The sequence below is a fragment of the Tigriopus californicus genome, chromosome 2 (genome assembly GCF_007210705.1).
Source record: "Tigriopus californicus strain San Diego chromosome 2, Tcal_SD_v2.1, whole genome shotgun sequence".
Classification (NCBI taxonomy): domain Eukaryota; kingdom Metazoa; phylum Arthropoda; class Copepoda; order Harpacticoida; family Harpacticidae; genus Tigriopus; species Tigriopus californicus.
Genome location: NC_081441.1, coordinates 7,236,962 through 7,259,697, shown reverse-complemented (window position 1 = coordinate 7,259,697; position 22,736 = coordinate 7,236,962). Strand labels below are relative to the sequence as shown.

Sequence of the window (22,736 nt, the reverse complement as noted above, 5' to 3'; positions counted from 1 at the left end):
GTGAACAACGTTAGTAAGAAAATAACAATAAAACTTCTCATTCAATAGATCTATTCAAGTCATGGTCGCAGCTTCGGTTGTTGTAAGAGCTGTGTCAGGTTTTCTAAAATATCTTTCCTTCCCTCTCTTGGTCTGGATGAGGCTTCAGTGGCATTTTCGAGGTAATTCTTGGTGTGCATTGAAAGCTGCTGCATCGGTAATCCGTATTGGGTAACCCCACTATCCCGCATTGCACTGTCGACAGCTCCATTCAGGCGGGTACCACGATTGTTAGCCAAGGCTGTCAATTGTCGGTCGTCCAAGTACTTTAAAGCCGCCGAGTTGATGGCCAAACTCGAATCCGAGGCGATGGATTGAACGGTGGAGAAGTGCGTCTCACCCAAGGCTTTCAAACCCAAGGGATAATCAGAATCGAACCGGGTCCTGCCATTCCATAGTAATCAGTGTTACAAATGATTTTTGTCGTCGTAACCTACGCTATACTCACTCGGGAACTTGTCCTTCTTTTAAATGGTTCCGATCCACAAAACTGATGCCCAAATTTCGCAACCGACTCATGGTGTCGCCGACAGAGTCACTAGCCCGTTCACGGTTTATGGCTTTTTCACTGGAACCGCGCATACATGCTCTTTGAAGTTGATCCTGAGGAGCAGAGTAACATTAGTCTCCATATCGCCAATTTACGGGGTTTAATGCCCCCTTCATTCGTTTACCAACACGTCTTCACATTCTTTCGAGTCCGCGTTGGATTGAGAGGGTGATTCCACCTTTCCGGGAGATATCAAGTGTGGTCTACAACAAAATCATGATCACGGAATTACGGAACTGTCTACCTACGGCTCCTACGAAAGAAGTTCAACCTTACTCTGCAATTTCATCCTCTAATTGACACTGCGTGGCCTGGTTAGCAAAGGCCCGTTGATCCCCCTTAGGTTGGGTTTGAACCCCAATCTCCCTCATTTCAACCCTGTTCGTAGGAGATGGGTCAGTTGAGCGATCAAGAATCAACTTTCTTAGAGCCTCATGGAGGGACGCAATTTGTTCACTTTGACTTTGCAATAATTGGTACAAATCTCCCTGAGTGGTTGATGCGGTGTTTGTGGTCGGAATAGGTAAAGGAATCGTCGTTTCCGACGAGTGGGCCTGAATGCTAAATGAAAAAGACATGCTTGAGCCCATTTTTTCCGATTAACCTATGAACGTACTCTTGCGGCTGGACCACGAGTGAACGGAATGCCCCGTCCAATTTCTGGGGTTCAGGACAAACTGTCGGCTCTCCTTCCCTTTGAACGGGTTCTTCTACCGATTCGTCCAAAATCCCGTGGGACGACATCCACATGGACACTTCAGGCACTAAAGGTTGGACTCGGGCAATCTAAAAAGAGAAAGATAATGTTTGACCAATCCTGGTGATCGTTAAGCAAGTGCGTTCGGTCCCTTACCGATTGGACGCCATGACTGAGTGGGGGTCGCTTTCGGGGCGAGTTCTCGTGATCTAACCAATTCATGGTTTAAGTATAATCAAACTCAATACTTCAGCAGATAAGTCATTCAAGGAAGGGTCGGATTGCATCCAGGTATATTGAAATCTGAAGATTAAGATCAAGATTGAAATGAATCATACCGCTGGAAAGTTCCCTTTTTCACTACGGCTGCAGTACCAAGCTTTGCTCTTACAACTAGATTTGGTAACTCTCGTTAGAGTGTCTTTCAGATTTTGAACGGTAATTTGAAATTACGTTGAGGACTTGTCCGCCTTATTTAGAAATGTTTGTTGTGAACACATTCCATTCTTCAGGGTTGCCACTAAGGAGAACTGAACCTGACTTTTTGCATTCAAATGTTGCTCCTCTCTCCAGATGATTTTTTTTTGTGTTGGAGTTGATTGGGTGGAAGTATGGTTTCGATGCTACCAGACTAGAACTAGATTCAAGTTTAGATTACGTTCGTTTCTTATCCTTGTGGACGGTAGATCGAGTTTTAAATTGAATGTGGGTCCCACATTGTGGGAGCACTGATTTTTTTCTCGGCCATCTCTGATCGAGGGTGACCGAAAAGAAAAATGACCAATGAACCAGTGCTAATTTCGTACTTTATTCCTCGGCTTCTAAATCTAAATCAATCCAATCTTCAATTCAGATTTGGACGATTTGGTTGACAACAACTACATCTGGATGAATCTTAACATAACTGGGACCAGGATAAATGAGTGAGCGCAGCCTGCGGTTAGACGGAGAAGCTCTCGCCGCAGCCGCAGGTGCCCGTGATGTTGGGATTGTTGAAGACAAACTCAGACGCCAGTTTTGTCTCTTGATAATCCATCTCGGTGCCCAAGAGCGTGAGCTGAGCCTTCTTATCGATGAATATTTTGACCCCATCCTGGGCCACCTCTTCGTCAAATTTGGCCTTTTCCATGGCATAATCCAGCACATAACTCATTCCATTACATCCGCGTTGCCGAACACCGATCTTTAGGCCAATCTAAGAGCGAGTAATATCCATACAAATTAGATAACACTAAGGCCACAGAACTCTTGTTTGAGCTTTGAACTTACCGCATTTGGTTTCTCCGACACGATGACTTTCACTCTTTCAATGGCATTGGGCGTCTAAAAGGACGATCGAAAACTGTTATGAGTAAATGATGGGAGTTGGACGGAATGCGTATGTTACTAACCAAGGTCAATGCGGCTTTGGTGGGAAGCATCTTGCGTCGCTTGACGGCTCGAACGGACGCCGTGGCCGCACTTCTGAGACACGGGCTCAGGAACATGGTGTCGTAAGTGGGACTGAGTGATTCTCGTTGGGAGAACTGTAGGCGACCATACACTCGCTTACTAGCTACGTTGTTTGTTATTTTCTTGGGTCTGAATCTGATCTGTGAAGTTTAGTGCCACGACTTTTTCTATTTTTCAAAGTCGCGGCAAAAAGCTCCACGAATAAAATACGTAAAACGTACGTGTAAAAGTGTTTGAGAAAACACTCAGACGTTTATGGGTATTAAAACAAATAGATATAGGGTAATACAGGGTATTAAAAGCATGACACATGGGAGAATTCAAATTTTGATTCCCTAGAGCTTTAGATCGGAGGCTTTGCTTTACTCTGTGAACTTCATGAGAGAATAAAAAAAGTTTAAAAAGTGCAAAACATGACGACCCTGAATCAATGTGAACTTACGAAAGTTGAGATGAGAATGGCTTTAGTAGTAGGCAGACAACAGGGCATCATACCACCCGGATGGGAAAGCTATGGTTGGCAAAAAACAGATGGCAAATTAGATCCATACATTTGAACTTTAAGCTAGGTCCTATTTCAGCTAAGCTTGAAGTTGTGTTGCCGTTGTGATCATTTTTTCCACAAGGTCTCCACTAGTGCTGGGGCGAGTCCGGACTCGAGTCCGAATGCACCCGAGTCTTATACTTAATTTTGGAGAATTTGCCCGCACTCGAGTCTTTTAGAAAGGGGGCGAGTCCGGACTTGTCACAAAAAATATAGATTCATTTTTTCTTGCAATTTCACAGGACGAGTCTTGACAGGACGAGACTCGTCCTTGACGGACTCTCCAGAGTCCGGCATATTGTAAAAAATCATAGGACTCGCCCCTGCTCTAGTCCAGATTATTACCCTGTATTGGGATACAGGGCCCTAGCCCCGACCATGAACAATATTTCCTACCTTCAACGCTAGATGGAAGGGTCTTCTAACCCTATTTTTTATTTTTATACTATCACCAGCTACGAGAGATTTCTTAAAAACAGGTACAGAGAAAGGCATGATGAAGAAATATCTAGGGATATAGATAGAGGGAGGACATAGCTAATCCTGAGCCTTGTTGAAACTTGTGTTCAACGTGTGAAGAATGAGGGAGGAGACAGGTGAGTGGATTATTCTGTTGTTCATAATTTTATTATATTACTCATTAATTAAGAATGAGGAATGCCGAGTCATATCGAGTAGCGGTTGCTGTTGATGTGGTTTGAAGTATACCGATTAAGTTATTATCATTATTATTATGTACACATAAGGAGGCACTTGTGTTAACACCCACAGATGAGCGACGCTGTCACATGGCGAGACAAATCCCCATTCAAGCAACACTTTTCCGCTTTCCGTTGTGGCTGTTCGATTAGAAGTAGAATCACCATCCTTTTCTTATGCATTGCAATCATCTTTGACAGGTTTGATCGGTCTGATCCGTAGCGTCAAGCCATGTTAGCGTTTGGAAGTCAAACCCGACCTAATCAACCAAAAATATGCCACACGATTTTGACCATAATTCGCCACGAAAAAACTGACTCCCACAAGGAGGGAAATTAACAGGGCTCACAGGAATTTGGTGTTGGCCATAAAGAGACCAGACACAGAAGAGTGTAGACGGATGGCGAAAGTGGTGTGAGAGCAACCCTCACAAGCTATGTGGACCGCTGAACATGTGATCAACATCATCATTCTCAGTCAATCGATGACGCTGTAAGGCAATATGTAAAGCAACTCGCCGCCCATGGTCTCCTTGGACAGGACCTCGTGCCATTCGCAGAACTCGCCACTGTGGTCGGTGTTCCCGTTCACGTTCTCGAGATGTCCGTCATGAAGTTTGCTAAGGAATGATTCGTCGATTGGTTTCGGGGGTTCACGCTTGATTGGGATGAGACCTTCGATCTCAACATCGTCTACGTCGTCGTCGTCGTCTTCATCAACTTCGCCGTCATCTTTGCTATCGAGATGTTCGGAGCTGTTTTCTTCTGACAATTTATAGGATGCTAGCACCTCGGCCGCATCTATCACCGGAAGCTGAGCCATCACTGCATCTACAGGGTCCAAAAAGTGGCGACCAAGGGAATTATTACCACTCGACAATTCGGCGGGTGGATCGGGACTTGGGGCGTGGGAAGAAGCTGTGGAGGGCCCCCCGCTATCACTGCCTCCGTGGACGCCATTCAACGATGAGGCCAGGAACTTGTTCATCATTTGGTCTTTGGATTGGGCTAAGCTTCCCCCGTCAAAGGGCATCATCAAGGAAGTCGCGCTAAGGTTACTAGCCACGCCCTCACTCATAAGGCGGGGGGATTGGGAGCGTAATGCCATTTCTTGGACAATTTCTTGAGTGGTTCTGACTTTGCCTGTCTTCCTTGCCGATTGCATTTGTTGCTCAATAACTGAGGTGGCATTGCTGGGTAGGTTGTTCTCCCTGGATCCCAGTCGCTTCGAGCGGCGGGACTTGTGATCTCGCCCATCAACCAGAGAACCATTGCTGTTCCCATTACCCAGCACCTTGGACCCACCCAAGAGCTCGGTGGGCCCTCCCAGGTGACTGGGTCCCCCACTCCCATTGCTGACGAATGAGTCTCGGGTGTCGCAGTCCAACTGGAAATCGAGAGAGCCGTTGGTGGATCCAATGACCTGAGATATGCGGCTTCTCTTTTCGTTGGGCTCATCCTCGTGAGGTCCCCTGCCAGCGGATCGCTTGGAGCGTTTGTTTTTTGAATTCTGATGGGTCCGAGACACGCCCGACCCCTGACTACTTGGACTGATTGGACGGCTCTCGGGTGAGGTGGGGCGAGAAGAGTGAAAGAGGGACAGGCCAGCGCCCCCGGGACTTGTGCTCCGACTGGAAGGGAGTGAACTCGAGATATGAGGGAGATTAATCACAGCCAAGGACCCATTGTTGGGACTGTTCGATGCAGTCTTGCTCGAGGTCTTTCCGACGGAATTGTGGAGAGTAGTAGAGTGGAGGGTAGAACCCCCCTGAGGTGCCGTTGGGAGACCCGGGGAACACTGGCGAGATCCATTTCCCGATGACTCACTGGGCGCCACTGAAGGTGGGGCGGTGCCGCCACCTCCCGCCCCGCCTCCTCCAGACGGTTGAGGATTGACTAAGAGTTTGCGCCATTTCTTGACTAATGCTTTGGCACGATTGGCTAATTGCTGATCTTTGGTATTCCTCCTTAGATCATTGATGTGCTTCCCCAAACGAGTAGCCTGAAATCAGTGCGAGCATGTGGATTAACAAGTGGGGCACGGATGGGATCGTGTTTGGTGTGGCAGTTCACAATATCTGTCGAAGCTAAATCTCATATAGGTAGGTAGTACAAAGTTATTTTCTCATTCCGACTCCCTGTCCATGGTTCATCGAGTTTAGAATCCCTGAAAAAACAATGATTACCTCAAGGGCTTCTTTGGTGATAGAGAAGGACTCGAGTTGTGATAGAACCTCCAAAACGCAGTCTAGGTCAACCACCTAAAATAAAAGTGTGAAGATGGAGTTAAGTGACAAGTATTCACCCAGAGTTGGACACCAGGGTCATCGGGATTTAAGGTGGATGTCCTCGAACGAAACAGTCAACAGAGGGTAGCCAAGGTTACTCAAGGTTAGTCCAAAGACAAGTCATTGGTCAATGAAAAGGAGACAAAAGTACGAATTGCCCAATCCCCTTCCTTTAACAGACGTTGGATACTACATAATGATTCTGATTGGCTATGAATGAGTCAATAAACGTGGTGGAGTCCCTACTTTCTACCCACAATACAACAACATCTTCTAGTCGAACAGAGAAAATTGAGGCCAAAGCATTACAAAAAATGTTCATGGGAACAACATTTGGTGTGTTGGAAGGCGTTCTCATTCGATCGTTTGTTCATTCTTTCTTTCTTTCCTTCCTTCTCTCTCCCAAACTCGGAGCGGAGGGAAGAGTGAACATACGACGTTTCTCCCCTTGAACATGTTGGAAAATGCCAGCCACATTCATGGACTCATCGCCTTGCTGGATCCAAGTCAACGACTAGTTTCATGCAGGCAAGCTGCGAAAAAGACCTTCTTCTGTCTTCTACCTCCCCTCCTCACTCCTTGCCTCTACCTACTGCTACTCCCCCCCTTCCAAAATGAGAATACAAGCCTTGCAACTCGAAACTCGAATCGTTGAGCCGTAGAATATCGGACTCGACACAAGAAGTGCGAGATTAGGGTCATAAAACTGGTGGATTGCGAGTTGCAAGTGACGTTGCGGACCGAGGTGAGGAGGGATCGAGAGGATCGAGCTGTCCGAGTAGACCTTTCCCTTCCAGTCATCGTCGCTCTGGACGACGTCGTGGTGTACCTCCTCCTCCTCTTCCTCCTGCTCATCCTCCTACTGGAAGCCCTCGGCCCGGCTAGATGGAGTGTAATCGTGGGGCTGTTATGGTCTCCTCTCTTCTTCTCTCTCTATCGCACTACAGCGCAATCCACTCACTCGCGTGGTGCCTTCGTGGTCGTTCTCGTCGATTTATCTGTGCGTGTGCGAGCCTCCAGGTCTCGAGTTCCCTTTGCATTTCTGCGATCATCTCGGAAACGGATGATTTGAAGAGACTTTGGACGACCAGAATGCCGTTTCGAACACAGGCTCTCCCATTCAGTGTTTAGCGCGAGGAGGCGCGGACTGATGACCGACACCATCGTCTCCCGCCTCCTCCCCTCCTCTCCAAGCGGATAATGATCACTGCTGAGTTCGGCTGCACGGCCCAGAGAAGCCCGGACCTGAACGACTCGTCACACGGCGATCTCTTGGCCTCTTCACCAGACGAGTCAGTCGGGTCATCGGGATTCCGTGATAGCCACAACTGAGACACACGATCCGATGGAGGAGGTGGGTGGTTGAACGGATGGACTGATTGAGGAAGGCACGGACCAGGCTGAGAGTGGGCCACGCCGAGGGGCGGAGATGGAGAACAGGGACCGACGGAGAAGAGTGTGTGAGAGAGAGAGAAGTGGGCAAGAGCGAGAGGCTCGATCCCAGCCAGTCTCGCTGAGTGGAGACGACAGAGTTGAGAGGAAGACTCCGTCCGATTCCACCAGGCGAGCAAGCAGGCACGCGGCCCACAGTCGACCGGAGGGATATCTCAGGACGGGAGCTCTTCCAACTTGGCCACTTTTCACCGCCATTATTACACTCTCTACGTCGTATTCACTTCACACAATCCACCAGTTTTGTGGCCTTCAAGACCGATAAAGGGCCTCTGTTTGAGGCTCAAAAAAGGCGTTATCGTGATCTGTGGAGTGTAGGAAAGGCTTGGGGCGGGTGTCCGGGCCCTCTGCGAGCTCCCGGAGCCCCCGTAACACCCATTGTAAAACTGAACGGGGTTGGTCATTTCGTGGTTTCGATCGAGGCATCGTCGAATCTTTGATCGTGGTTCGTTGTTGGATTGATCCCAGGGCGTAAGAGGCTTACATTGTAATCCTGATCGAGTCCCGCCAGTAGTTTGTCCCGAATTTGAAAGATCGATTGCTGCATGAAGGAGAAGTCGCGAACTAGGTGGATGGACGATACTCAATCACCCCCACAAAACGCGACCATTCAGCTTCGATGGCGGAAACGAACTAAAACGACGAGGACGAGGTTCATTCTTCTCCTCGTTCCTTCGTTCGTTCGACTCGCTAGTAGACTAGTCAGAGTAGCTCCTAAGAGCTCGTTGGAATTGAACGACGTCGAGGGCGCTGCAACAACGACTCCTCGCCTCCTCCAACTGACTGAGTTGTCGGTCTACACTCTAGACTCCCGAGTCCACGCGTACTTCCTCTCCCACCACCTTCAGAGACCATCGGAGTCGATGAGGGTCTACCACTCCGGCGGGCCAGTCAGTGCAAGATGAACCAGAGCAGAGGCACGAACGGCAAAGGATACACAGATGGAGCGAGAGGATTCCTGATTACACCAGGATAGCACAGGCAGGGAGGCTAGGGGGGTCTAAGAAGCCAAGGGTGGGGGGGAGAAAGTCGAGGAACGGGCGAGCGATCCCACGCCTGCCCAACGGGAAGAAGAAAGAGGGAGGGATTGGGGAACGGAGTACTGGATAACAGCAGTCTGGAGTACCAAAAAATCTACGATTTACACCGTGAAAAAGTGGCACAAGAAGGGAAGGCCCCGAGGGTGGCGATACTGAGTTGGTAATACCGGATAGCCTGGTCACACGCCCGAGAAATCCGGGCCAACAGGGTCACCTTTGCTCAGGGGAACAACACCACACTCGACTGGATTTTAATGACACTCATGGAACCAGCGAAGCCGCTTTTCGCTTGATCCACTATTGAAACTGAAAAAAGACTCACGTGTGTTGAGCTGATCAGCTGGTTATTTCGGAGGATAGGGGTCGGAAAGATATTTCTTTAGTTTAGATTAATTTTTCAACTATTTTGGTCATTTTTGGGCAAAAAAACTATATCTTGAGGTTTAACCTTAAAATAACCTAAAACCGAGGATTTCCGGAGAAATTGAAGAAGGGTTTTGATGATGATTAAAGGATACATTTTCAGTAGTGTCATACTGCAAATGATTTGATTTTAGTCTAAAGGCGCGTGGTAACCCTTCCGTTGTTTCAAAAAAAATACTAAAATGTAAGTGAGAGCTGCCTTGATGTCAGAACCAAAACTATGGGCCTGCTGCAGACCGGCAAGAGGCCCAGAGAAGTGGGTGAGCCTTTTGGTATCCATCCTCAAACCATCTGTAAGAGGAGAACTTCACCTAAGAACAGCAGATCCTTTTACAACAGATCAGACCAAGGGCAAATATCTGAGATTGCACTGAGACCAAAGATTAATAATAATCAAGCATGTTTTTCCTTAAATACCACACTAATACTTGAATATTCAAACAACTAAAAAACTTTTTTCACCCTTTTTAAACTTATTTTTACGTTTTTGGAGTGTATTTTGGCTTATTTTCGTTACTTAAAAACAACTATAGAGACGTGTAAAGTACCGGATCGGATTCTGCTGTGTGAGGTAGTCAGGTTGCGCCACAATCGCGGCAAGAACTACCATGATTTTAGCACATCCAGTGCTTCCAAATTTTCATTGACAAAATTGTTTGCCATCTAAGGAAATCGTTTAACAATTATTTTAAACCATTTCAGTCCAACCTTCATTTGATAAAGATGACATTATATGGGAAGTGACAAAAATTTGCAGAAATACAAAAATACTTGGTGCAAACATTTTATCAGCAGTAAGAAGTGTGGTCACACTTCTTCATGGTAGAACCAGAGGGCGCACTAGTATGAGATCCCAAAGCTTTACACTTCTCTATTTTGACCAAAATCACAAACTATTTTTCCGACCCCCATTTATTATAAACAAGGATTGCTGAGGGCAATAACGAGTTAATAATTTTGATTTAATTTCGAATAATGAGTTAATTTTCCTACGGTTTAGGGGACTAAGTCAGACGAAAAGACTCATATTGTTTTTTCTAAGATAGACAAAGCTAGCGAAATCCTCATTGAAGGGCTCCTACCTTGCATTATCAATTCATGATGAAGAAAAGCCTGTTTTTGAACATTTTTCCGACTGTTGCGGACTCGAGTGCTTTCTTAAGATTCGAGTCCTGGCAATTTATCCATAATCGAGTAAAAGACCGGATTGTACTCAGACTTAAGTACAGACTCGCCCCAGCACTACGATTTAAGGAATTCATTCCAGAGAAAGGAAACAACCGATGCGGCTGACAGTTGAAAGGACACTAAAATTTAAGATATTTGGTTGGAACTTGCATCATACTAAGCGGTCTCTGAGCCATTCCACAAAACATTCTTTGTCTTTTCTAGGGATCATCGGAAAGGGTGTGGAAATAAAGCGATTTGCAAAGGATGTCAAAAATTGATACTTGAACGTGGGTGGTTATGCCTCTTAGCTAGAGTCGTTATTTTATCCAGAAAACCACTCTAACCTTTTCAATTGAACATATATGGTAGCGCGACTCCCTGTTGGTGTTAGGTTGCTTATCTGTCTTGACCTTGGTATTCGCCTTCCTGACTCCGTCGGTAGAAATAAATGGCCTTGGAAGAGCCAAGAATTTATTTGCCCCAAAATTTATTGTTTTACATGACAACAATATTTTCTGACGTTTCCGGGGACTTGTAAATAGGAATGATCGAGGCCTTAGTTATCCCCCAGAACTTCCGTGGCGATAGTTTCCGATTGGTGGATGTAAACTTCCAACCCAAATGGGATAGACATCGGGCACATTGGGCAATAGTCCAAGCATATCTAAAAACAAACATAACAACGTTAAGATGGGTAAATAATAAATTCTTCCAGCACTTGAATATTACCCTGGAAACCATGAAAACTGAGTGGAAGAGTTGCCTTCCAATCTCACAGCGCCTCGATTTACTTTGGACAGGGTCAGAGTTTCGTGGACAGCTCCTCCAGGATTGACGTATGTTCCTTGTAGTCCCTCTTGAGTCATTGATATCATGTTCTCCCGCGAGCCAATCTCTTGCAAGCAAAATTTACAACACAGCGACTGAATCTACAATAGGTTTAAAACTTGTTGATCTCGCGGTGCTCTTGAGTACAAAGAAGTTCAACCCCAAACTCACCATCTGGACCAGAGATATTTCGAATCGAAGCCGCTGGATGGCGGAGTTGATTCCCAATAATGCAACTCTGTCCCGCTCCTCAAACGGCAAATTTGTCGCCACCCAAAACGATAATTCGGTAGCGGTGAGGGGTAAATTGACCTGATAATGAACGAGCAATACCACAATTAGATGTACAAACCAAAAGTGAAGGGAACTTCTTACATGATGGATATTGACGAATGCTGGTCCCCGAAGAATGTCAGTTAGCCTGGTCACCAATATTCTTTCATCATACATATCATGAACCCATTTCGGCCATGCCGACAAAACATGATTCTGAGAGAACGCCAAACGGCTAGAATATCTGATCAGATGAAAAATGACAACACCTAGATGCGTTAAGTTTGAGGGAATTTTGAGCATTGAAACCTTACTCTGAAGATGGTACATCGAACTGGGTTCCCGATTCGTCCTCAGGCTCGTTGGATGATCGGCGCGGCCGCAATTTGGACATAAATTGGCTGAACCTTCGTCGAAGCGCACTACTTTCGTCTCCGGAACAATCACTCTCCGATTTGTCGATGGCTAGGGCCCGGCTTCGAACGTCATTTCGCAGTTTATCGCGACTGCGTAATCTAACGGGATTCATCAGTTCTCCCAAAGCGATTTCGCTTAGTATCTTCACTTTGGCCAACATGATGCTAAAACGTAAGAGAATCCAGAGACATGTTATGCCAATCTGGATAAGTACCAATGGACTACTGTACCCGTCAACCTGTTGCCGAGTTGAGAGAATTTTGAATCGCTGACGACCACGGATTTTGACTTTAAGTCCCACTTCATAATCATTCTCTGGTTCTCGATACTCAAAAATTTCTGCGGTGGTGCCTAAGATGTCTCCTTGGTGATGTTGACGCGAAAACAAACTTTACAGGGGAAAATACTGAATAAGTCCGACCAAAATGGTGAGAGGTCTTCATCACTTTCCCAACCTGGAGCAAACGGATCCAAAAGTCTTCGTCGTGTCCAACAATGTTCGAATCAAGGACACTTCGTTAGAGCGAAACAAGGCTAAGGGCATTATTTGTTCCGGCATCAGCACCAATCCGGACATTGGCAATAAGGGCAATTCTTCAGTTGGACACTCATCGTCTCCGTAAATCACACGCCCAGGAACAGGAACCGAATCTCCTAAATACTACCCAACCAATTTATGATTGCTTCAGTTTTTTGCCTAGAACTGTTCGTATTCCATACTTACGGCGTGTCGGGTGGCCAATTCCACATCAAAATCCATGGTTTCGTTTTGTCCGCCTTCATTTCCTCCTTCCACACTATCACTATTGTGGTCGTTGTCATCGCTTTGGCTTTCTTCAGAGGAACCGGGGAACAAGTCATCTATGGTTGTTTCAAGGCTTTGTAATACTGCAGTTTAGGACACTAAACCGGACTCTTTTCAATACCATCACCATCTGGATCCGCGTCCGACTCTTCTGCTTCTTCCTCCTCACCGTCCTCAGGAGGATCATATTCGATCAATTCAAAGGGATCCATAAGTCGACATTGACAGAGGGACAGGCAATTTAACTACGGCCTTTTTGTCCCGAAGGTTATATTCAATGCGTAGGTCGCTCTAGCAGTGATGCTACGAAATCAATTGGGCAAGATAAAAAGCTATTTCAATCTGGCTTTAATACTTCAAAATGGCATAGATAAAGGTACAAGTTCGTCCAAAACAACAACACTGAAAAGTCAAAACAGTGACTTGATTGATGTGCTGATGTTGCCCAAAACCGCAGCACTTTTATTGCCTCTTACTAAGTATTTTACAATATATCTCGAGTAAATCGGACCAATTTAACCATTACTAGCCTCTTGGTATCAAAGATGATGGCACACAAAAATGAAGTCAAAGCCTTGACAAATTCTTTATTTGCAGGAGTGACCTGGTCTGACGTGCTTTTCTTGACAACTTGGGCCAATCAGCGAGCTCAAAGTCGCACGGATTTCTTAGCTCTTACTCTGATTGGTGTAATTGGCCGTGACGTCACTTTTCTCAAATACCTTGAATTCTCCAGTTCAGTGTAGGCCCACATTCAGTCACCTCAAAAATCCAAGTAAGGACACGTCGATTAAGCTTTAGCTCCATTACGAAGAACCTCCATCGAAATTTGGATTATTTCAAGTGTGACAAACAGTGTGACACCCACTATGAAGGTGTACGGTCTGGAAGTGAATGTGATCGAATTGTTGATCCTGAATCTGCTGGTAACCGTGATTATGGCACAAACTTCAGATTACTACCAAATCCTGGGAGTGGAAAAGAAGGCCTCGGCTCAAGACATCAAGAAGGCCTTTCGGAAGTTGGCATTGCTCTATCATCCCGATAAAAACTCCGATCCGGGTGCGGAAGACAAATTTCGGGAAATTGCCCAAGGTAGAGGAATACTCCCATTTTTTTTGTTTTAGGAAAAAGGCCTAATGGTAAAACTTAAAGACAATCATCTTTTTTTTTTAGCTTATGAAGTGTTGTCAGATCCTCAGAAGAGAAAGGAATATGATCACTCGGGTGGCCGTCACAATTCGTACGGAGGCACCAAAGCCAAAGATTTCAATTTCAACTTCAATGATCTCTTCAAGCAATTTGAGGATGATATCTTCGGGGCTGATATGCGATCCCATTTTGCTGGCCATTTCGACACTCATTTCAACAGCCATTTCGCTCAACATGCCGAATCAGGTGGAGGATTTTTTGATTTTGAGGACCTCTTTCAATCCGCTGGGGTAAGTCGCAATGTACTTAAAATCTGGAATTCAATCGTTCATCAAGGCGTTAATCTTGTCCATAATGTTCATCGTTAGTCAGTTGTTTAAACATTCACCATCGCTAATCACTTCATTGGCCCATGAAAGTGACGTTATACGCTAAACTAACCCATGACATGACGATGTTTCAAATATTATGACACCACCTGATTTGAGCCTTCATCTCGTGTCAACGGGAACAAAGAGAAAGATTGTGCTCGTCAAATCAAACGTGACTTAGTCTTAAAGAGACACAGCTAACACTCGGGTCAACGTAGAGAAAATGTCATTGATGTTGAATACTAAGTTCATCCAGAGCAAGTAACAAGTTCAATAATCGTCCAGGAAAGGTTTGACTGAACGTGTTTGATTGGCGATGAAAACTATGATTTGAGGCCCACCTTGGTAAACATGCCAATCGAACTGTGTCGAAACAGATATTGATTTCAAAATATTACTTTCTAGGGCGATGGATCAATTCCTTTTGGATTCCACGGCGCCAGCAACATGTTTGGCGGAGCCGGAGGTGGATCCGATCGCCAACAAAGTTGCCACACAGTCACCCAAAAGGTCGGCAATATGATCACGACCTACACCCAGTGCTCATAGTGGATTCGGCCTTTGTCAGAAACTTCGTCCTATCGTCTTCGCTGCGAAATTTATATGTGATACAACCAGACCGGAGCAGACCAGGGGTCTCTCAAATTCATCCCCAAGTATATCCATGCCTCCGTATTTATACCCGAACATATTACTTTATTGAAATACACAAATGTCAGCATCATCTGCAAATACGGCTCCATATTCCAGCAATGAACAATTCATAATCCTAGAAAAGAGAAATTATCTTTTGATGACAATGGATCTTTCCAAAGTTAAAGAGATGCGGGAAAGGTTGCATAAATGGTAAAAGCTGTTCTTGGGATCAAGTATAATCGCTCAAAAATTTTATAATATCGTCTTAGGACCAAGAGTCTAACTAGGGTTGACTTAATTTGTTTCTTTGAAATGTAACCTCTTCAATTTTGTAAAAGAACTATTTATATACATATCCAAAGTTCTGACTGGCCAATCTGCAATGAAAAAGCGTAACAGCAAATTACCCATCCTGGCTATAATGCAATCTTCAAAAGCAATTAGAGGCAAATTTCTGTCAGTTTGGCTTAGTCCGAAGTCTAATGCTCAGAAATAACTTCATGGTCACCCTCTCTGTAAGACATGGTAAACAAATCAACATGGACCAAAGATAGTCCAAGGACTGAGAGATCCCTGACTGACGAGAAACAAAAATTGCTAGAAAAGACGATAGAATATCATATCTTGTTACCTCGACATGGCACAGGCGTTACTTGGGGCGAAATATATAAAACAGTTGGCCGGATGGGCAGGGAAAAGCCCCCTCGCAAACCCTTTGGGCGGGATGGACTCCGCGGCCAGCCTGACTGGGATACGCCAATACAATCACCATCCAGATTGGCGTCGAGAGGATTTTATCCGGATCTCATCTACTCATCTGCACGGTAAATCCAGCGAGAAGAACCGCACGGTTGAAGGCGTGTCGGACCGCCAGTTTCCGATCATCGTCCAATGGGAGCGACCCAAACATCCAAAACGAGCTTTGCCGGGGGCCGAAGCTTCAGGTGACCTCGAAGCCTTCCCTACACTCGACCCTAGTCGTCGATTACCCGAATTTGAAGGCTGTCAGGCCTTGGAAGAGGCCATGGATAAAGTTCAGCGAGTGTTTTCTCTCGAATTTGCCACTCGCCGAGATCTCCTCAAACGGGTCAGCCATGATTACGCCCGCAAAGTCCAGCGTCATCCTCACGACTTCCAATCCCTCGAGGTGTTCATAGCTATCTTAACGGCTCGCATCCGACACGCCCAAGCCTTTGTAGCTAAAGAGCTCGAGGAGAAAAACCGGCGACGTGGGGCCATCAGTCATGTGATCAAGATCATGGTCGATCAACGACGAGTTCTGTTAGGCGTCTTGCGTCAACGGGACTACAAGAAGTTCGAGTTCCTTTTGGAAACGCTGAATATCGCATATAAACCCCGACCCATCTATTTTGAGAAAATTGAGCGTGAAGTCCACATGGTCCGATTAACCGAGTTGTGGTGTTCTGAGCTCAAACAGCACAGACTGAGCACGCTCAAACACGAATTTAAGAGCCAGCAACCAGAGTTTTTGCGGGACAAGGCTAAGAAATTGGGGTAAGGGGGCCTGTTCAAACCAAGAACCAGTGTAAGCTAATGATGAGTATCGTAGATATATTTACTGTTTTCCTTTTTTTAGGTGGATAAAAGCCCAAGAAGAAGAGCTCGGTTTGCAATCATCTGTTAGTCAGGACGAGATTCAGCAGTGTTTGGATGAAGCGAAGCGAATTGAAGATATTTTAGCTCGTCAAACACAAGAAGACCGCATGCAAAAATTATTTGTTTATGAAGAAGAAGTGCCCGTGGCAACTACATCCGATATTGCAGAATTGTCTTCGTCTTAACAAGAACAATAGAAAAACGTGAATGAAATTATGTACATATTTTTTCGTTTTTAACATTTATAAGTACGCATCTGAGCATGGTTTTGCGCTAAAATTAGATCTGAAGCAGAACCCAAGTATTGACAGAGTTGGGAGCTCAAACTTGTATGGCTCAATTCTAAATCGTGTTACCCCCATAAACATAACCCAGCTATATGAACTACCTGGACCTCATGCGACCATCAACGAACTACCAATTCTGAATTGAATGGGAGTTAACAACTTCCCAGGAATTGCATTCTCTTTCATTTTCTCATGTAGAGCTCTCGAAAACTTACGGCTAAGATGTGATGATAATGACCCAAACAACTTCGAGTTAAACCTGTAAGGATTAATTTGGAATGCAAGTTGAAATCAAGTCCGGCCTATGGTCTTATGCTGACGACACAAAGTTAGTTTCTGGTAGGAATGGCCAAAATTCCAGTAGCCTGGCAAAGAACTTTGATCGAATCTACTCTTAGGTCGCTGAGAGTAATATGGTCTTGAACGGAATGAAATTCCGCTCCTTTGGCTCAATGCCTTGGAACACTCCGCTTGTAGTTAACGGAGGTAAAGATATTTAGCAAGTCTCGTCCATGAAGGATTTGGGTGAAGTCGTCCAAAATAATGGAAAGTTTTATTCAGCAGGAAGTGGGTAAAGCTTTTCAAAAGTATAGTTGGTTATATCAGACACTTAAGTCCAGAGATAGTGTCACGATTCTAACTCTGTACAAATCTTTCCACACTAATCATCCATCCCCTAACCATTTACTGTTACCCCGTGGAAACATGTTAAGATGTGTCAGACTTTTAAAAGAGAGGAATGTTGGACAAACAAAGTGCGTCCCAGTCTTTAATAGAGCGTATCTCCCAAAAACTGCCATGATAAGAGAGACAGAGCTATTCAAATTGGATGGCAGAAATATAGGCGGTTACCGTTGATATAGCTGTAACCTATTTTGTACTTACACGTCTAACCGATTTCTAGAAAAAATGGAAAAAACTCCAAATCCCACAATTTTCTCCCCAGAATTGTCAGAAACTTCTTCAAAACATCCCAAATAGCAAATATCTTTGCACTGAAGTGGCTGAAATTGCATAACAAATTGCAGAAAAATGTCAATTATTGGTGATATAATTGCAAATTTTTTAGATGCAATAAATCAGCAGAAAATCCTCGGGTATGCAAAATTTGCACAATTTGCAGAATGAGCATGTTTTTGGCAGGCCATTGTGCCCTAGCCGGCCCTACTCATGACTCTCAAGCAGCGATGGCAAAATTTGACTTTGAGGGAATTTCTGCCACTTTCTGCCACCAGTTTCTGCCAGGTGGTCAAAAATGGCTTTTGATAATTCCCCTTCCAAGTTATATCCTCGTTGGCAAAAATCCACTTTGAAGGAATTTCTGCCACTTTCTGCCGCCATTTTCTGCCACCTGGTCAAAAATGGCCTTTAATGATTTCTCATCCCTGCTCTCAAGTCCCTCAATGACCTACTCCAAATACTCAATCAGTTGGTTGACCATGCTAAAATGGGCTCAAACCCCCTGCTGGCCAGGAGAAAGCACTTCATGAACTTCAAGAAATTCTACAAATTTGAACTTAGGCATCATTTCCAACACCTAAACATTTTCCAAGTATGAGAAATGGGCCTGGGGTTCTTGGGGAGCGACTTATCTCCCCTTAGGATATCTTATAATACTTGAAAAAGACCAATGAAAATGTGTTTAATATGTATCCATAACCAGACTCTTGCTCATAATGTTTTACTCGTATATATAATGTGCAGACATGAAGTTTTATATTTAAAGACGTTTTTCAGTTGTTCAAGTCGGCTCTTTAACTTACTCAACAATATATCTTATATAAAAGTTTCTAAAAGGTCACCCATTAACAAGTACTAGGCCTATTTTAAGTTCATGTTCTCCCATTTTTTATGCGCGGATTGACATCACAACTTGTTTCCGCAGACAAACTACACTAATAGGAAGCACTTAAAGATTCAAAACGATATCAGAATATATCAGACAGCCTTTATCTCACCCAGTACTACATTGCATGTCCAGAATCAGGAGGCTGCATTTGGTCTAGTTTTGTTTTTAAACTGACTCTTAGATCGTCTTTGATACACCAACAATCAGTTACCCAATGGAGTACTCCATGGTTACCCTGAACGCCTTTGCAAGCGCGGGAAAACTTAGGATATCAACAACATTGCTAGGTAAACCTTCATGATCCAGGATGTCCCATCACGAAGCCCACCTAACGGAGTCGTGTCTGCTCAACCAACCTCAGGTCCTACTCAAACGATCGTTTGGTGCGGATCTAACCCTCGGCCTCGCCAAATCCCCGCAAAGACCGCCCAAAACGTCGCGTCCAGACTCGCGATCGGACTCGGATTCAGAACCAGGTCCTGGAGGTCACTTCACATTCTATGCTCAAGCCACTGAATCCCCGACTAAGATCCATATCAAACGGCTTAAAATGTCAAAAGAAAATCGCCGTCCGTCCAGGCGTTGTTTTTTAGCCACGCCCAAATTGTCGGTTCTGCCGGAGGTGAGCACTCTTCATCAAGAAAGCCGGTCTGTGGGCCAACCGCCCACTCATTCACGGGCCAATGGGTAAGTTCATCAGGACACCAAGAGGTACAGCGGCTGACTCGTCCTTTTCTCTTGAGCATAGTAAAAAAAATGAAAACCAATGAGTTGTAGCCGCCCAGCGGGTAATCCACCTATTTGAATGCGAAATGATTTGTCCACGAAAGAAACCAGGCTGGGAAATAAGATTTTATTAGCTCTGTGCAGAGAGTAATCTTTAGTTTTTGTTAAACCAGAGGTTGGCAAGGAACTCCAGCTAGACTCGAACTAGTCAAAAAGTTGAAAATCTAAGGAATCTGGACTAAATTGCCTGCCTGACATGCATATGGAAGAGAGCCTACTATTAAGGCGCCAAGGTGATTCAAAGCATCACTAGTTCGCAATTTGCTGGCACAAGCTGATTGATTACATCTGCATCTGAAAGCCGACCTCCCGCGCGCTATCATCTTTTGGCTCGCTTTTTGCGCCTGTAAGCCCCTGAATTGATAATCAAACCAAATCCGACTAATTTGGAGCAATAGGATTAAATGAGTTCAATTAGCTGATTAATTTTTAGACCACTTTTTTTAGATATTTTTTTCGTAGATGAGACCAAGGATGCCTTGATTAGACCGTGTTTAGACGTAAGATCAAATAGTGGAGGCTGATAGAGAGATGGATAGAGATATGTTAAACTTCTTCGTACTACTGTAGTTCAAAATGTAGATTAATTCTTTTTCCAGCACAATAGACATTCACATCACACCAAAAAAGAGAGGAAGACCACCGAAAAATACGCCTGTTAAGACACCGAAACCCAAGAGCTCTACCTCGCCAACTGTGAAAATCCCTAAAACACGAACTCCATGTAAGACTCCCAAAAACGAGACCTTGGCTATGGAGACTAAAATGTCTACACCAAGAAGAACATCCCAAAGAAATGTGGCATCCACTCCAAAGTCTCAGACCAGAAGTGGTCTCCGAACCACCCCGAGGGTCAAGACTACGCCCATGAAAACCATTCGAACGCCTAGCAGAGCGAAAAAATCCCTTAAGTACACTAACGACGGCTTGTCAAGGCATGAGAGTGAAAGCGATGAAGACGACGAGCCGAGCGATATTGATTTAGATGATGATATCGAAGACGAAGATTTTGATCCAAGAAAAGTTGAGACACGTAAAATGGCCAAATGGTCAGATAGCGAAGATGATTTTGATACCCCTCGAAAACGTGATAAGCGTCGCGCTTTCATCAACCAGACTCCAGTTGCGAAAACCCCGAAGTCGATCAGAAAGCGCATTATGACCCCCAAAATGCCCAAAAGAGCGATTTCCCTCTCCAGTGATCTCTCGCCTATCCAAGAGGCTCAAATTCGTTTACACGTGTCGGCTGTGCCGGATTCCTTGCCTTGCCGTGAAAATGAGTTTGCCGAAATTTTTAGCTTTACCGAGGCCAAGATACAGGAAGGAACGGGAGGTTGCATGTACATAAGCGGATGGCCTGGTACGGGCAAAACTGCCACGGTTATGGAAGTGGTCCGTACATTGGAGTCGGCAGTCGCTCAAGGCGAATTGGAAGATTTTCGATTTATCGAGCTTAATGCCATGCGTCTCACCGAGCCTAATCAAGCGTACGTTCAATTGTGGAAGAAACTCACGGGTGAGAGGGTAACATCGGATCACGCCATGGCCCTTCTAGAACGCCGGTTCTCGGGTGAAAACCGCCAAACAACTGTCCTACTCATTGATGAATTGGACATGCTGTGTAACAGGAGACAATCTGTGCTGTACAATCTCTTTGATTGGCCAACCCGATCCTCATCCAAATTAGTTGTACTTGCCATAGCCAATGCCATGGATCTCCCGGAACGAGTAATGATTAATCGGGTGTCCTCCAGATTGGGCCTCACGCGGCTCACTTTCTCACCTTACACATTTCAACAACTTCAGGAGATCGTGTCCACGAGATTGGCTGGACTCAAAATATTTGATAAGAATGCATTGCAGATTGTCTCGAGGAAAGTGGCATCCCTATCTGGAGATGCTCGGAGAGCGCTAGACATTTGTCGCAGAGCCACAGAGATTGCACAACGCGATTCCAATACGAACTCCTCGGTGTTGGTTGAAATTTCACACGTCTTGGCAGCCCATGAAGAGATGTTCTGCTCACCCAAGATTGTGGCCATCCGATCGTGTTCCACGTATGAAAAAATGTTCCTGCGAGGGATAGTTCAAGCCTTTCAGAAGAGCGGTTTGGAAGAGACCCAATTTGAGCGCGTTTTTCTAAACTTGAGGGAACAACTCAATTACGAGAATCTTCCCATGATCAATGTAACTCAAGCGTATGCCATTGCCAATCGATTGGGAGCTTGTAAACTGGTGATTAGTGAGCCCGGAAGACTCGGAATACACTTGAGAATCCGACTGAATGTCTCTCAAGACGACGTTGTCTTTGCGCTAGACTCTGGAAAGGTCAAGGATAACTAACATGATCTGTTCAGACTGCATTTGACGTTATATGCTCCACAAGAATGCATTTATAACTGTACCATAAAAATGAGACAAATATATAAACTAATAATCTTAACAACTAAAGCAGATTCGCTCTCCTGGTACGGGGGGGGTAATTCGCCTGAAACTAATTCTTCTCGAAATTTAAGACTGTTGAATTCTTTTTGACAGGTCGGGATTTTCAGTTGCATTCCTCGCTTTGAATGTCATTGATGCCCGTTTCTAATTTATCCTCGGGTGAGAATGACCTCAATTTTCTGGAGATGTCAATCCTAAGGAAAGTTTTTCTAAGGTGAAATAGGTCCTTGAGAGGTTTAAGTCCACATATGAACGATTCATCACCTTTGGGCAACCACGTTATTATACTAGTTAAGAATTGGATTTAATCGTGTTGTAGGATTCGCCTTCACCACCACGCCACCAATCAAGATCTCCTACAAAAGCAGTTCTTTCTCAAAACCAGTAGCGTGCATGGACCTACATTATCAAATACTTGAAACATTTGACTTTGCACGATACACAAGCGTTAAAGTCTGATGAAATATATGAGCTTTTACCTTCGCACAATTGCTTCGAGCCTATTCCAAGTTATTCTTAATTCGAATTTCCCGTACTTTTTATGTCTAGTGACTCATTTTCTGTGCTGGGTCAGGCTAGGGACTCTAGGTCAGGCATCTTCCTTTTTACTCTCCAAGCGAGTTCTGGCGTTCTGTAGCTAAACCTCTTTTTCACGAGAGTCCAAAATTTGGTCCATTCCTTCCGAATCTACCAAAGTTTGAATTTAATTTCGGCTCTTATTATGTGGGTTGGGCACCTGCTCCCACAGAAAAATCTGAATTTTGCTACAGGATATGGATCTTTTTAAACATATATTCAATGTCAGAAACCAAGAAAATGTCTTTACGTGTATTGCTGCTTTTCTCGATTTCTTAGTACCGATTGATAAACTACACGATCACGATAATTTAAGATTTTGCAGCTAAAGTTTTTCCAGG

At 44.8% G+C, this 22,736-nt stretch overlaps 7 protein-coding genes across 9 annotated transcripts; 3 read left to right on the top strand and 4 right to left on the bottom strand.

Moving 5' to 3' along the window:
- Nucleotides 1-34: 34 nt before the first annotated feature.
- LOC131893106 (uncharacterized) lies at nt 35-1,830 on the bottom strand. 2 transcript variants are annotated; one of them, XM_059243049.1, is made up of 7 exons: nt 1,678-1,830; nt 1,443-1,589; nt 1,206-1,375; nt 866-1,150; nt 714-792; nt 488-642; nt 35-423 (listed from the first exon to the last, which is right to left on the bottom strand). In XM_059243049.1, the coding sequence occupies exons 2-7, from the start codon at nt 1,506-1,508 to the stop codon at nt 60-62; spliced, it is 1,119 nt and encodes a 372-aa protein (XP_059099032.1). In that variant the 5' UTR covers nt 1,509-1,589; nt 1,678-1,830; the 3' UTR covers nt 35-59. The 2 variants fall into 2 exon arrangements, with proteins under 2 accessions (XP_059099032.1, XP_059099033.1); XM_059243050.1 differs by having other exon boundaries at nt 1,662-1,802.
- Nucleotides 1,831-2,078: 248 nt separating this feature from the next.
- LOC131893122 (iron-sulfur cluster assembly 1 homolog, mitochondrial-like) lies at nt 2,079-2,904 on the bottom strand. Its single transcript, XM_059243069.1, has 3 exons — nt 2,678-2,904; nt 2,556-2,609; nt 2,079-2,481 (listed from the first exon to the last, which is right to left on the bottom strand). The coding sequence occupies exons 1-3, from the start codon at nt 2,771-2,773 to the stop codon at nt 2,227-2,229; spliced, it is 405 nt and encodes a 134-aa protein (XP_059099052.1). The 5' UTR covers nt 2,774-2,904; the 3' UTR covers nt 2,079-2,226.
- A 983-nt stretch (nt 2,905-3,887) lies between these two features.
- On the bottom strand, nt 3,888-9,025 carry LOC131893099 (mediator of RNA polymerase II transcription subunit 26-like). 2 transcript variants are annotated; one of them, XM_059243038.1, is made up of 3 exons: nt 8,205-9,025; nt 6,167-6,241; nt 3,888-5,982 (listed from the first exon to the last, which is right to left on the bottom strand). In XM_059243038.1, exons 1-3 carry the CDS (start codon nt 8,265-8,267, stop codon nt 4,459-4,461), a joined length of 1,662 nt encoding a protein of 553 aa, XP_059099021.1. In that variant the 5' UTR covers nt 8,268-9,025; the 3' UTR covers nt 3,888-4,458. The 2 variants fall into 2 exon arrangements, with proteins under 2 accessions (XP_059099021.1, XP_059099022.1); XM_059243039.1 differs by lacking the exon at nt 8,205-9,025 and adding an exon at nt 6,300-6,323.
- A 1,782-nt stretch (nt 9,026-10,807) lies between these two features.
- Nucleotides 10,808-13,044, bottom strand: LOC131893100 (protein cereblon-like). The gene is made up of 9 exons (XM_059243040.1): nt 12,798-13,044; nt 12,596-12,732; nt 12,327-12,532; nt 12,102-12,260; nt 11,769-12,035; nt 11,557-11,698; nt 11,353-11,493; nt 11,083-11,282; nt 10,808-11,017 (listed from the first exon to the last, which is right to left on the bottom strand). The coding sequence occupies exons 1-9, from the start codon at nt 12,886-12,888 to the stop codon at nt 10,849-10,851; spliced, it is 1,512 nt and encodes a 503-aa protein (XP_059099023.1). The 5' UTR covers nt 12,889-13,044; the 3' UTR covers nt 10,808-10,848.
- A 179-nt stretch (nt 13,045-13,223) lies between these two features.
- On the top strand, nt 13,224-14,931 carry LOC131893118 (dnaJ homolog subfamily B member 9-like). Its single transcript, XM_059243064.1, has 3 exons — nt 13,224-13,771; nt 13,853-14,118; nt 14,605-14,931. The coding sequence occupies exons 1-3, from the start codon at nt 13,546-13,548 to the stop codon at nt 14,746-14,748; spliced, it is 636 nt and encodes a 211-aa protein (XP_059099047.1). The 5' UTR covers nt 13,224-13,545; the 3' UTR covers nt 14,749-14,931.
- Nucleotides 14,932-15,294: 363 nt separating this feature from the next.
- LOC131893110 (small ribosomal subunit protein uS15m-like) lies at nt 15,295-16,672 on the top strand. The gene is made up of 2 exons (XM_059243053.1): nt 15,295-16,350; nt 16,433-16,672. The coding sequence occupies exons 1-2, from the start codon at nt 15,473-15,475 to the stop codon at nt 16,635-16,637; spliced, it is 1,083 nt and encodes a 360-aa protein (XP_059099036.1). The 5' UTR covers nt 15,295-15,472; the 3' UTR covers nt 16,638-16,672.
- Nucleotides 16,673-18,837: 2,165 nt separating this feature from the next.
- LOC131893095 (origin recognition complex subunit 1-like) lies at nt 18,838-22,344 on the top strand. Its single transcript, XM_059243035.1, has 2 exons — nt 18,838-19,275; nt 19,974-22,344. The coding sequence occupies exons 1-2, from the start codon at nt 18,896-18,898 to the stop codon at nt 21,715-21,717; spliced, it is 2,124 nt and encodes a 707-aa protein (XP_059099018.1). The 5' UTR covers nt 18,838-18,895; the 3' UTR covers nt 21,718-22,344.
- The last annotated feature ends 392 nt before the right edge of the window (nt 22,345-22,736 follow it).